This window comes from Pseudomyrmex gracilis, unplaced genomic scaffold, assembly GCF_002006095.1.
Source record: "Pseudomyrmex gracilis isolate BER0280 unplaced genomic scaffold, ASM200609v1 scaffold_40, whole genome shotgun sequence".
Classification (NCBI taxonomy): domain Eukaryota; kingdom Metazoa; phylum Arthropoda; class Insecta; order Hymenoptera; family Formicidae; genus Pseudomyrmex; species Pseudomyrmex gracilis.
The window spans coordinates 814,142-827,235 of record NW_018020624.1 but is presented as its reverse complement, the minus strand read 5'-3'; the positions used below and the strand labels follow the sequence as shown (position 1 = coordinate 827,235).

Below are 13,094 nucleotides of genomic sequence, written 5' to 3'. Positions count from 1 at the left end.
GTATCTTCCTCTCCAACCCTCGATCCTCTCCAACTCCATGGAAGTGATGATCCAACAGGCTTTGCGTCGTTCCCTCAAAGTCGTAGCACTTTTTGTCACTCGCGACGCGGAAGACGCGAAATATATTCAATACACACGCGAAATTTAAGTTTTCATACAGTTCAAAGTCTATACTTTTTCAAAGTCTACACTTTAATCACTCGATTTGACACTTAAAAAAACTTGAATAAAGTTTTCATATCGAAACGAGAATTTCGGTTTATTTCGATGTGTTATCTATTATTTGCGTAATACTGTTACGCAAATCTCGTTGTTGGCTCCGCAGTGTGTCACTGCGAAGACTTTCCTGCAGTTCAATTTTATATTCAACCGAAGCACGATAATATACTTTTGTGCGAATTGTATAATAAAACTATTCTATGTAATACGCGCACACTTTTAAATTATCGCGAAGTTAAATAAAACAAACCGACCTAATTATCGCGAATTCGTATATGAAAGAAATCGAATTCAATACTTCAGTAGACGACAAAAAATCGATTTCGTGTAGATAATAATTAGATTTTAATAAATAAATGATAGAATATCTTTGTTTCTTATAATAGTTTTTTATAATAATATCTTTGTTTCTCTCTTTTTCGCGATTTTATTTTTATAAAATATAGATATGATTAATCTTTCGAAATATTCAAATATAATGAAATAAAAAACTGTAAAAAGAATATTACGAAAATGTAGTAAAATAATTAAAGTAAATCTACTATTTTACGCGAAATAATCACGATATTAAATTATCTAAGACTTGCATTTATGGCGCAATTCAAGCGTCGATTTTGACGCTGACAGAGCGGACAAAACTTCCGCTGTGACGGAGATTGAAACATCGAGAACACTTTATAAAAATATCAAATAAAATATTTGATTATGTACCAAATAATATCTTATTATGTAAAATTATATTGACATGTACGTCTAGCAGGTTTTAAAAAAAATGGCAACATATCATTTCTTCGTTTCTTTCTTTCAACTTCTTATATAGATTCGAGCATAATTCTTTTCATATCTTATTGTTACAAAACATAATATTTTAATGTGAATCTTAAACATAATTGCATATATATCAATACAGAATATATTCAAATTATGTGCTCGATGTTTCAAGACTCGTAAAAACAAAGATCTACACGCGCGCTTCGCACTGATTTTAAACCACCACCACAAAAAAAAAGTGTACTCACTGAGCGCTTGGCCACTTTCTGCATACGTCACACTCTGTAACAAAAAAAAAGTTCTCTTTATTGTTGACGTAAGCTAAGTAACGTTTTTAACGTTTATTTAAAAATCCCAATATATTTGAGCTTTAGAAAAGTAAGAATTTCAAAAGTTTTTATAAGAAAATACTTGACGGTTGTAAGTTATTATATGAAAATGTTTGCGAAAACAACATACCTTCGTGCCAGCACCCTATTGGCTCCGAACTGGTTCTTCGCAAAACAAATCTCATCTTTCCTCTGCGCGAATGCGTTCTAAACACCAAAAAGCAGAAGAAAACTAATTAGGCAGTCACTTTTTGCATTATCTTAAAACAAAAAATAATATAAAAGAAAAATTAATAATATTTTTGTCACAAATAGCTACAAAAATATTAAAGACGCGATATTATCTTAAGAGAATAATATATTTTTCAATATGAAAAATGTTCGTTGCAGTGCTTAATGTAGATATTATTGTTAATTTATAAAAAAAAACAAACCTTTGCATTATCACGTTTTTGAGATGCGATATCTCATGCTAAGCGAACGGGCGAACAAACAACCAAAAGAATGACGATGCATACCGCGTCCCGCTACTTCTCCTTCTCCCCACTCCTTCACTCCTTGTTTACTTCCCTCTTGCTTCTTACTTGTGAAAAAGAAAAAGAAAGTAATATAAATATATATTCAAAATCATACCGCGTACCAATATATATTTAACTGTATTAATTATTTATTCGTACTTATATTTTGTAATGTTATATTTTCTAATAAATTACCGTGCAATATAGATAAATATATAACTCTTATAAATAATTTCATATTAATTAATATTATTTTATAATAGGTAATAATTCAAGAAGATATTTATTACTTGATTGCACTTGTTTGCTCTGTAGATCATTGGATTCGCTCGGCCCGCGATACGGATTGATCGTATTGCCCGCCGATTGTTGAGATTCGCGCGATACAATTTACGCATCAATACGTATACTCGTTACTTTGCGACACACACGAACTATTGATATTCGCGCGCGAGAAATAATGAACAAATAATGAACGCGAGAGAGAAACAACGAGACGAATTTGAACGTAATTCTCTCCGCGTTGTCCTTTTTCGTCTCGCGAGCGCCGCGAAACAACTTCATCGTTATAAACTTGTTCGTATCGTTTTCGGCGAGCGCGCGATTACTAATTAACGTATTATTCTGAACGCCGACTGTTTTGCGACACATGTTTATTACTGATATTTAGGCGCGAGACGACAACAATTGCAAAAAATACCTTGATTCGAACGAGAAGTTCCGCTCCGTGTCGCGCGTCTACTGCGTCTGCCCGCCGGAACGAGTATCGAAGCGCGCGAAATTGCGATTCTCGAAGTATCGAACCGCGCGCGGCGGCGCGCGCAATTAGAACGCACGCCAAGAAGGCAACAGCTTGCGAGAGAAAAAGCGATAGAAATACGAATATCGCAAATTAATCTAGTGGATAAAACAATACCAGAGAGAAGACTGAGAGCAGTCCCGGTCGTATTTTAGCTGTCATCGTCCTGTTTTTCGCTTTTTTCTATTCGCTAGCGCTCTACAGTGAACATAACCGCACTTGTTGTGGACTTAGCACGGAATAGAACCGATAGACGTGCGCATCGACAAACCGCTCGTGAACGTGGCTACGTGGTTGCAACGTCGTGCACCATCGTGAACCATAGCGCACCGGGCGGAAAAGCAATAACAGGTAAGATGCGGCCTTGGACTGTTCTCAGGTCTTCTCTCTGATTCTACGAATTCGCATCGAAATTACGGAAAGTGATTTCGTGGGGAAATTTCCCGCGCGTTGACCTTGACTTGTTGTTAATTAAATAAACAAGTCACTTGATCGAAGCGCAGTCGTAAAGTAAAAAAATATGGCCGCGACGGTGGAAACTGTGCTACCTGAGGAGAGCGAGTTAACCGTTCCAGAGCTGAACGTCAGCTGGCCGGTCCTGCAAACCGCTTCTGTGTACATCGGCAAGGCTTGCGAGTGGTACAACAATGTGAGTTACAGTCTCCACGCGTGCACAATTGGATCTCGCTATTGTGACACGCATTTATTTACATGCATTTTCCCACCGAAGATTACATAATGCGATCACAGTTCTTTGACACGGAGTGTCTCATGTAAATAAATTGTCTCGATACGTAACATTTCATCTGAAACACCTTCGCTACTGACTCTCATTCATCATTTCGCATTGATCTCACTCGAGAAACGAACGAAATTGTCATGTGATAAATGATCGGTTGTTTTTTCTCGAACAAATCCCGTTCAAGTACACACGCACGCGTACACACTGTGACAACAAGCGTGAAATCCGCAAGAGAATTAGATAACGAGAATTTTTGAAAACTAAATTAGATTTTTCATAAATTTCAGAGAAGGTATTCCAGGTCGAAAGTCCGTCTAAGATACTCCAAGAGTCTCTCGATTGTGAGAAGTTGATTTCTCCTTTTCAGGAATTTATGTTGTGCAGACATGAGGAGAGAGATCCGCGCCGTTGTCTCAACGAGGGAAAAGCCGTGACCGCCTGCGCGTTAGATGTTCTCAAGAAAATGAAGAAAAACTGCTTCGAAGATTTTAACGCGTACATGTACTGCCTTGAGAGATCATCCGGAACGCTCGAATTTTCTCCGTATGTTACATTTTTATTGTTGCGCATGGCAAGGGGAAAAGACTTAAAACTGATTCTTCATCTGTATAATTTTGCATCAATATGTATTTTAATGGTAACGTGAATATCACGCAGATGCCGAAAGACACAAGCAGCTCTGGATCAATGCGTTCGTGAGAAAATGAACATAGAACGTCCACCGTTTGGATATTTCTGCGAGGCTAAAGTTCATGATACATCCAGACCTCGGCCGTCGAAAGACGAGTCTATAACGTATCCAGATTACACTCCTGGTCTGTCGCCTGACGAACCACGCGAAAAGTCGAAATATCACAATCGCTTGTGGTTTAAATCGTAAGCTGCCGCAACGATTCGACAGCCGCCGCTGCAAATGTTGTGTTTACCAAATTCCACAGATCGTATCAGGTAATAACTAGACAATTATAGGGAATCAAGTGTATACGTGTATGTAATACATGTGTGCAATTTGCAGTGTGCTTCTCAACATTGTAGAAACATTCGTTTCGTATGAAAAATGTATAGAACTGCATTGTACATGTATTGTGAATATAAATTTATGAACAACAAAATGAAACACGAATGATTTCATTAATTATTGTTGTTACACCTTATACATGTGTATATAAATACAAAGGTTTATAAAGTGTAACTTTTTTTTTATTTCACCACAATTGCACACGTATAAAAATCTAACGTCACAAAATTTTTATTATTATGCACAGTAAAAAAGAAACAGTGTTGCAGATATTTTGATTACGAAAACAACTTAATTCGGGTTAAACTGAGAACAGATAGTACAAGAGACGAGAATAATAATATAACGCACAGTTCACTCATAGTGTTTTGCGGGAGAAGAATCAGCAATGTATTTTCGATAAAATTATATACTTTATCATGCAATTTTGTCACAACAAAAATGTTTATATCCGTAAAAGCGGTACGAGCAAAATATCAACACATGTACATCAACACAATTCTCACTTTGGAAGATATCTGGCAGGTAACAGAAAGTATTGCTTTCTCAATATTGCTACAATTTCTCCTATTTACAACGAATAATCAATTTTTTTATACTAGGAAAAATCTTATCAGTTCGTACGAAATAAAATAGGTCTTAATATACATATGTATATATATGTATATTAAATGTTATATATATATATATATTAATATTACAGCGATATATATAAATTACATATAATTATATATATATCTCACTGTAAAAATGATTCTATACATACTATATATACAAACATATCATATTTACAAACTTATATATTATTTTAAATGTAAATTTCTGAAAACTTATGTTTAATTATCGGTCATGTGAGGAATGCAATTTCAATTCTGGGAAGGACATAGCTTATTTTATCGCAGCACAAAGAGGAAAATGTTACCAGTCGGTTTATCGCGCAATAGATAAATAAATTACCTAATTTGCCAAACAACAAATGCACACAATACTTTTGGAAAATATTAGAAATGAGACATGATAATCATGTGTTAGCTCCATGTGATATCATAACCGCTCCAGTTTGCACTTGGCGCTAAATGCACACGTCTCCCGTTATAAAAAAATGTTACCACACCACGATATCCGGACCTAGGTACACCGCTCTGTAATATCATAATTGCATTATTTTTTGACGCCATATAACTTGAAACGTGTATAAAATAGAAATCTCGTCGAAAAAAATAAAGAAATATTTTTACCCTGAAATCGTCCATTAAACCGAGCAATTTGGTAGTGTTTTTAAACGACTGACGGGTATAATAAGGTATTCGCACGGGGCCAGGGGCAAGTATATTCCCGCTCTTCAATTCCAGATAGCTTACGACTGTCGACTGATACACTTGGTTGACAAAAGCTATATCGTAGTTATCCTGCGTGTAAAAGAGAAATAAACAAATTATAAATTCACTTTGCACACATGTGCACTTGCCGGACAATCTAATATTTGTTTCCTTACTTTTAGCAAATAGGATAGATTCATCTTGGTGAAAGGCACAAATTGTTCATTCAGCTTGATGTACTTTAAGTGTTTTTCAAAAAATAAGCCGCTAGAAAAATAATAGAGATAATTTTTATATTCTGTTGATCAAACTAACTTTCAGCTATGCTTCTTATTTCGTGTTAACATATTATGGATAAGTACTTGCTAACTCCAAGTTTGCCAAATGTTCTGGTTCGCGATATTTCTGGACGAATGCAGGCTCTATTCTTACGCTGTTCCGGTTGTCTTATCCAATCGTCCCAATATCTGAATAAAAGAGTGAAATATATATTGTGAGAAATATATAATTGGGACTATTATATTTAGAATATCAACAAAAAAAAAAATAAATAGAACTGTAATAATAAAATTTTACTAGTACTCACGACTTGGGCCATTTTGGTGCAAGTTCCAGCCACAAATCGCGCGTAAGCATCCAACCTAGACCAGGGAAGAAGTCCGTTCTATAAAGTAAATGCGGTGCGTGTTCGTCCACCAAGCCAGCTTTGCCATTATCATTCCATGCTGACACACACCACAGAGAGGTGTCATTTACTAGTAGAGGATAAGTTCCTAGGAAGTATTCATAAAAGTCTGGAGCAATATCTAAGTCATCTAGACAAGAATTTGAAACAAGTTTTAATCTTATCTCATTCTCTATTAGGTATTTCAAAAATTGATGCTATATTTGCTGTTAAATAAATGATAGAGTCTATTAACCTTCTACTATAATTGCAGTACTGTATCCAAGATTCACAAATACTTTATTTAACGCCCACTTGTAGTGACGTGCGATTTTGAAATATCCTCTGAATTTCTTCTCTTTGGGTGGTATTTCAATATCTGATTGATCAGGTTGCTGAAATAAATTTAAAAGCGTTGCATTCATTACAAAAGAAGCGAGAGTACTATAAGATGTTTCAGTAACATAAAAGTTGTTAAATATAATAAATACAGCAATACGCGCACAAACAGTATACCTTTACGTGTAGTAGTTCGTTCCCATATCTTGCTATAACTTCAGCAGTTTGTCGATGATCACAGTCTTGTGACACAACTATTGGGAATTGTTCTTTGTTAGGTCTTAACTTTATCAATTGATCTAGACAGCGACCTACTGTTACACGATTACAAGAAACAACTAAAATAGCTATTATTGGAGATCCATCTGGTAGTTTGTGCCGTGAAGGAGTACTGTATATTGACTCGGTCTGAAAAAAAAAGAGAAACAGTAAGAAGATTAAAGAGAACTCACTTGTAATAATAAATGTTTTAACACAAATCGTCGAAATGATGAGCTAGTTTCATCATCTTTGATTAAATTACTCATTAATCAATTGGTTAAATTTGGTTAATCGATCAATGACAGTTGGTATGTTCGAATTGGAACAATCGACCTAATCGGAAGTGACGGAACTAGCCGAAAAAAAAGAATTTTAATATTAAAAGTTTCTTATGTAGATTTATATATTACAGATAAGATCGTATTATATGTTGACTTCTGTTCGGTTTTAGAGTTTTCCCACTTATTCGTATCTTCGATCTTCTGCAACAAGATGTTCTTAGTTCTTGTGACTTCATCTTTCTTATATTTATCTTTTTCTACTTCTTTTTCTGGTAATTGGACATTTGATTTATGATGTTCCTCTAGAAAAAAAATGTATATCTTTATAACTATACATTCATCTTTTTACAATATAAATTGTTATGTAACGCGTGTGTTCTTATTATTATTCTTACTTTTACGACGTTTGCTTTCGTTAATTCCTTCGAGAAGTTCCTGATTTATAATTATTTGTTGTTTCACTTGTTTTTCTAATCTGCTAATTTGATTTGACAGTTTATCCTGGTAATAAGAATATCTTATTAATAACAATTATTATTTTATTTACATTTTCTTTTATTCTTAAAAAAAAAACATATAACATTTCTGTCTTTACCTTCTCATGATCCTTGCCAACTGACTGTTGACTTAAAAATAAAAAGTATGTAGCCACAGCCCATAAGACAAGGGAGCCAAAAATAATACTGACTAATTTGTTCAGCATGACAAAACCAATGTCAGCTTATCTGTAACATACCACTATTAGTATCATATATGCATCTGTGTCATGTTATATTGTTACACAATCAGAAGATGCAGATTGTTTGAAAGATGAAGACAGACAGATACGCACAACAGTTCCATACGTTGCAGCACAAGTCAATGCATATTTATGATACATGGATTCTTAAAACCTTCTGAGAGTTTGTTTTTTCTACAAAGACAAAAACAAGGACAGCTATAACGAGAACTGTAACGATTTCATTATGATGCAATGACAGATGACGATATTGACGCAGCAATGTATTCCAAGAAATTACTTACCATATTTATCATATCGTATTTATCATATATATATCTATAATTAGGAAATATCTGACACATAAATCATATAAAAAGCATCATCACACGCCATGTTTTTCAAACAAAACTCATACATAGTCTGCAATACAACAAACTACTGTTGAATACTGTTAAAGATCTGCGTTACACCGGCAGAAAAGGATTTTACTCTTAACATATGTGTGCACGTAGAGCGTTTAATAGCCAACGACACGACGAAATACAGAGAAATTTGCTGAAATTAACATTCACCAGTCACATTATTCAGATCATTCCTCACGACGACGACGATACGGATAAAAATTCTGTAGCGGCATTGGGGAAAAAAAAAAAAAAACACTTTTATCACTCGAACGTCACCAATAGCGATTTGACAAACATTTTGCAAACGTAATGTGTACACGTAGGTTACTTACCATTATGACACAGGAAGTGCAATAAGCAGTCACTTGAGCTAATTCCCGACCCGCTTCACTGTCCGTTAATTAAGTTTGCGCGAAATTGACACGACTCATCTTCGGAAGTGACGGGGGGAATTTACGTGTGTAAAGCGAAGACCGAGAGACTTGACCTGACGATTCCCGTAATGATGCTGCGGACAGAGAGTTTGGAAGCTATCACAAACGCGTTCCTCTCTGCGTAATACGCTCTATTGCGGTTGAGAGTGTCCGGTGTAATCTAAAACAATATTTAACGTGGCAATAATTATCGTAATAACAGTGTGGCGGTTACTCCACGAATCGACGTTTTTTATCATTTTCTATCGCCGATGTTTTCAACCGTTTGATAATATGCAGCAGCAGACACGCGCGTAACTGATATACACGTACACACGTACACACACACACACAAATGCGTGAACAGCATGCATTTTTGGTGACTTTTCCTCTCAGAATTAAAACAAAATATTTTTTTCCAGAAAAGATTGCTTTGTTATTTAAAATTGCGTGAAAAATATGTCGTTTTCTGTTTAAATGTAAATATATTATTACGATATAAGTATATAAAAACAAATATATTTTTTATGAAAAATAATGTGCACCTGTAAATATGAGATTATTTTTGTTTTATATTTTTGTGTGTTGCGTGTGTTGAGAAAAAGAACTCTGTGCAAGGATGTGTAGCACGGACGCGCACCAGATGTTATCGACAATAGCGATTTTTTATTTCACAGATAAACATCACGTAGTTCGCATTAATCTCTGAAGAGCGCTGCGTTCTCAAGTTAATTGATCGAACACGCATTAATTTCGCGCGAGTATGTTATCACAGCACAGCAGTTCATTGTCAACAATAATCGTCAATTCCGCCAGTCAGTCGCGATCTCATCACAATGCGCGTTCCAGTGTGCGTCAGTAATTTTTACGTCGTCTTGCTGCACAGAATGACTCGCGCGACGTTCTATTTTTGAATCGCGAACCTTCAGAATCGAATCTTGAAGATACAAAGACGCTTTCGCGGAGAAAGCGAGATAACGCGTGTCTCGAATAGAGCGAACGTGTCTCGTTTGAAGAAGAAATAGACGATATTTTCCGAGGACGTGACACTTGTCGTGTCCGCTGCGTGATTCATTGAGTTATGCGATAAGAAAATAATCGTGTGAGACACAAAAAGCTCGGACGAGATGTACTGCGCGACACTCGGAAGATGGTAAATGTTTGGAGTCAGAGTTTTCTCGATTATTTATTTTCGCGCGACAACAACGATCTTTTCCTCTTTCGCGCGATAACAAAATTATACACTGACAAACTCTTTCTTGTAGTTTTTGCAGACGAGATGCTGTAAGGGCTCTGAGCACCAGCGAGGTCTCCACCGCGCTCAGGCCGTTCTACTTCACCGTTCATCCCGATTTGTTCGGCCAGTATCCCACGCAAAGAGTAAGACCCCATTGTTCAATTAAAGACACAAAATGTAACATATAAAGTATGTCTCTATTTTAAATACACACTGCTTTATCGCTCAATTTGGCTTTGCGCCGATCTCTATATTTATCTCACATACATATATAGATGTGAAATTTGCTTGCTGTATTTTATCTTTTTTTTTTATATTATGTGAAAAATTATTTTGCATTATATCTTCCGTGTTTTTTTTTAAGGATAAAATTGTAAAATAAAGTAAATATATTGAAAAGTGAAATAAAAAGATTGCAAATACAAGAAACATCGTAAAATATTATTTTAACTGTAACATTAATTTTTGCAGACAGTAAACGAGAACTCTTTGAAGCAACTGAGCTCGATCTTAGAAACTTTACAACAGAAACAACCGATACGGCCGACCACATTGCCTTTTTATCTGCGTTCCAAAGATGAGAAAGAAGTCAAGGCTGGCAAATTCACGCTTGTCAAAATACAGTTAAAAGAGAAGGATCTGAGGCAAACGATACTCTCTATTTTAAAAACATGCGATTTACCAACAACGTTCGTCGACAAAATCGAGGAACAGAAGCCTCCTGTCGCGAGACACAAATCTCGATTTTGGCAGCGCTCGTATTCCGGAGAGAACGTGGATTTTTCAGAATTGGAGGATGATCCCATTTATGCGTCAATTATAATGAAACGAAAGATCAATTTAGAACCAGACACATTGAAGTAAGCTAAAGAGATCGGCATTGAATAGACGTCACTAATGTAATATGCAAGCTTAACGTATATACGACTTAATGTTGTATATCTCTATATGTGTTATTTTGATTAGGGCGTATCTAGATAAACACATTAATGAGGCGCATGTTAAGCTTGAAGCATGTAGGCCAATGAGGGAAGAGGTAGAAAAACTAGAGAAAATATTGTGCACAAATTTGGGACTGAAAGACATCGTATGGGATTGCGGTTGGAATATCGCTCATTACCGTGGTTGTTTATTAGCTTTTCGAGCCTTGGCGGAACACCATCCGGAATCGATGGAAGTGTTGAGGAATCGAACTCTCGTATTTGCCAACGATACCGGCGTTAGTTTAGAAGGTACTGTCATGCTGAATTCAGGCGAGGTCAGGCACAATTGGCTCGATGTAAGTTGAAAATAATATAATTCACCAGATCTAGAAATGAAAAATTTACACATGTATATTGACGTATGTATTTTCTTGTTTGCAGTTGATAAAGAATGTTAGAAAACATGACTCTCTATTGGTAAAATTACCGGCGTTTGAGAAGGCGGTGTCTCAAGTTCTGCTCAACATTAAAGTTGGTCGACGGTGCGTAATATAACGTATTATTTGAGTTATGGTAAGGCTTAGAGTCCTCTATATGTGCAGGAAATTCATGCCTAAAGTAATGGTCGGTCAATACGAGCGACAACTACGACAGCTCATAACCACGCTCTCAGATTATCGGGGTAAGAGGAAGTATCCGAATTCTTGGCCGGCCGATTTGTCAGCTTACGAAATTGTGATCGAAGCGTTAGTATTGAAGTTAAAATTCATCATTTTTCGCTCGAATTCTCTGCAAAAGCAAACATTTCTGTACAACTTGTGTTTTGTAATTCTATTAATGTAGCGAAGCAGGTCCTTTGATGCTGTCACCAACGGGACAATTTATCGTGCCATCCTCCTGTCCAAGCTTTCTCTTAGTAAATTTTATCACGGAAAACTTGGAAGAAGCTACGAAGAAACTAAATCATTATAATAAGTAAGAATTTCATAAACATTTAAGCATTTTCAAAATAAATACACTGTTGATAGTTAATTTATATAAATTACTACATGGGCATGTGTATTTTTTGCAGTATAAAACACGTGGAACGAGAACTCCATCGTAAAACCATTAAAGAATTGGGCTTGGCAGCTCTCAACAAAGACGATAGCATTACACCAGATCTAATGATACAGTGTTGCGAACAATTGCTTCTGCACAAGAAGGAATTAGCACCGTCTCTCGAGGGTGTTATGCTCTGGGTTACTCATTATTATTCTGTTATGAGCGACGGTGTTCTTTGTGTGCCATGGGACTGGAAATTTTAATTCAACGTATTAACCTAAGTCATAAAGATGTTAGCGCAAATTTATATCACCAATAAGTGCGAGTAAAAAATCTAAGTTTGATTTCTGAAGACACATAAGTAATACAATTAAATGATTATAATGATGTAAAAAGCAGCAACTAATAGAAAAATTGAACATAAAAGATAAAAAAAATTATTAATTATTAATTAATGAATAATGTGTACATTTACGCACATTTTGAGAGAATGTTATTCTATTAATTTTGAACATATGACAAAATGCATTTTTTTTTCTTGTCAGAACAAATTTGAGTTATCGTTTTAAAACTTTGCAAAGTTTTTGGAAGGTGGTGAGATTTTGCGAGAAATGCATAAATTTGTATTTCTACTTGCGATATCAAGAGGAGATTGGAGAACACAAAAAATGTAAGAGAATTAAGATTTTTCTTAATTTTATTAGATAAGTCTTAATTCCGATGAACAGCTCAAAATAGCGCTATACTCATTGTGTACGACAGTTCGTTGTATACATATTTTTTAAGCGATTTCTTATCAACTGTAAGCGCAAGACGATTGTATACGTATGTATTCTATGGAGAGATCTAATTAAGATACAATAAAAGTAGAAAAATTTTCCATATTTTTGTAAAGAAAATATTACCTGCTAGAATATATATTACTCAAATAATAAAGACGAGTTGGATATTTTCTCACACGCGGAGGTTTATCTACGTTCGTTCATTTACGAACTGGAAACATTTACCTACTTACCTATACTCTTAGATCTCTGCTTTCCGAAAAATCGCACGTTTTCCCATGGTGTAAGTATATCATGACATAAATGTAAA

The 13,094-nt window shown here is 35.3% G+C and overlaps 3 protein-coding genes and 1 long non-coding RNA gene across 11 annotated transcripts; 2 read left to right on the top strand and 2 right to left on the bottom strand.

The window, feature by feature from the left end:
• Positions 1–1,015: 1,015 nt before the first annotated feature.
• On the bottom strand, positions 1,016–2,208 carry LOC109852930. Its single transcript, XR_002250058.1, has 3 exons — positions 2,128–2,208; positions 1,754–1,902; positions 1,016–1,526 (listed from the first exon to the last, which is right to left on the bottom strand). It is a non-coding gene; the product is annotated as an uncharacterized LOC109852930 (long non-coding RNA).
• A 738-nt stretch (positions 2,209–2,946) lies between these two features.
• On the top strand, positions 2,947–4,570 carry LOC109852934 (NADH dehydrogenase [ubiquinone] 1 alpha subcomplex subunit 8). The gene is made up of 3 exons (XM_020424567.1): positions 2,947–3,285; positions 3,746–3,921; positions 4,036–4,570. Exons 1-3 carry the CDS (start codon positions 3,157–3,159, stop codon positions 4,256–4,258), a joined length of 528 nt encoding a protein of 175 aa, XP_020280156.1. The 5' UTR covers positions 2,947–3,156; the 3' UTR covers positions 4,259–4,570.
• A 576-nt stretch (positions 4,571–5,146) lies between these two features.
• LOC109852939 (alpha-1,3-mannosyl-glycoprotein 2-beta-N-acetylglucosaminyltransferase) lies at positions 5,147–9,436 on the bottom strand. 7 transcript variants are annotated; one of them, XM_020424576.1, is made up of 13 exons: positions 9,344–9,436; positions 8,718–8,979; positions 8,093–8,536; positions 7,856–7,985; positions 7,656–7,761; positions 7,390–7,562; positions 6,896–7,126; positions 6,636–6,774; positions 6,302–6,530; positions 6,078–6,182; positions 5,892–5,982; positions 5,635–5,805; positions 5,147–5,538 (listed from the first exon to the last, which is right to left on the bottom strand). In XM_020424576.1, the coding sequence occupies exons 4-13, from the start codon at positions 7,961–7,963 to the stop codon at positions 5,425–5,427; spliced, it is 1,467 nt and encodes a 488-aa protein (XP_020280165.1). In that variant the 5' UTR covers positions 7,964–7,985; positions 8,093–8,536; positions 8,718–8,979; positions 9,344–9,436; the 3' UTR covers positions 5,147–5,424. The 7 variants fall into 7 exon arrangements, with proteins under 7 accessions (XP_020280165.1, XP_020280162.1, XP_020280166.1 ...); XM_020424573.1 differs by lacking the exon at positions 9,344–9,436 and having other exon boundaries at positions 8,093–8,173; positions 8,284–8,536; positions 8,718–9,221; XM_020424577.1 differs by lacking the exon at positions 9,344–9,436 and adding an exon at positions 9,082–9,221.
• A 128-nt stretch (positions 9,437–9,564) lies between these two features.
• Positions 9,565–12,886, top strand: LOC109852938 (T-cell activation inhibitor, mitochondrial). 2 transcript variants are annotated; one of them, XM_020424569.1, is made up of 8 exons: positions 9,565–9,951; positions 10,064–10,178; positions 10,507–10,895; positions 11,002–11,314; positions 11,400–11,500; positions 11,543–11,704; positions 11,802–11,933; positions 12,031–12,886. In XM_020424569.1, exons 1-8 carry the CDS (start codon positions 9,926–9,928, stop codon positions 12,263–12,265), a joined length of 1,473 nt encoding a protein of 490 aa, XP_020280158.1. In that variant the 5' UTR covers positions 9,565–9,925; the 3' UTR covers positions 12,266–12,886. The 2 variants fall into 2 exon arrangements, with proteins under 2 accessions (XP_020280158.1, XP_020280159.1); XM_020424570.1 differs by having other exon boundaries at positions 9,567–9,951; positions 11,561–11,704.
• The last annotated feature ends 208 nt before the right edge of the window (positions 12,887–13,094 follow it).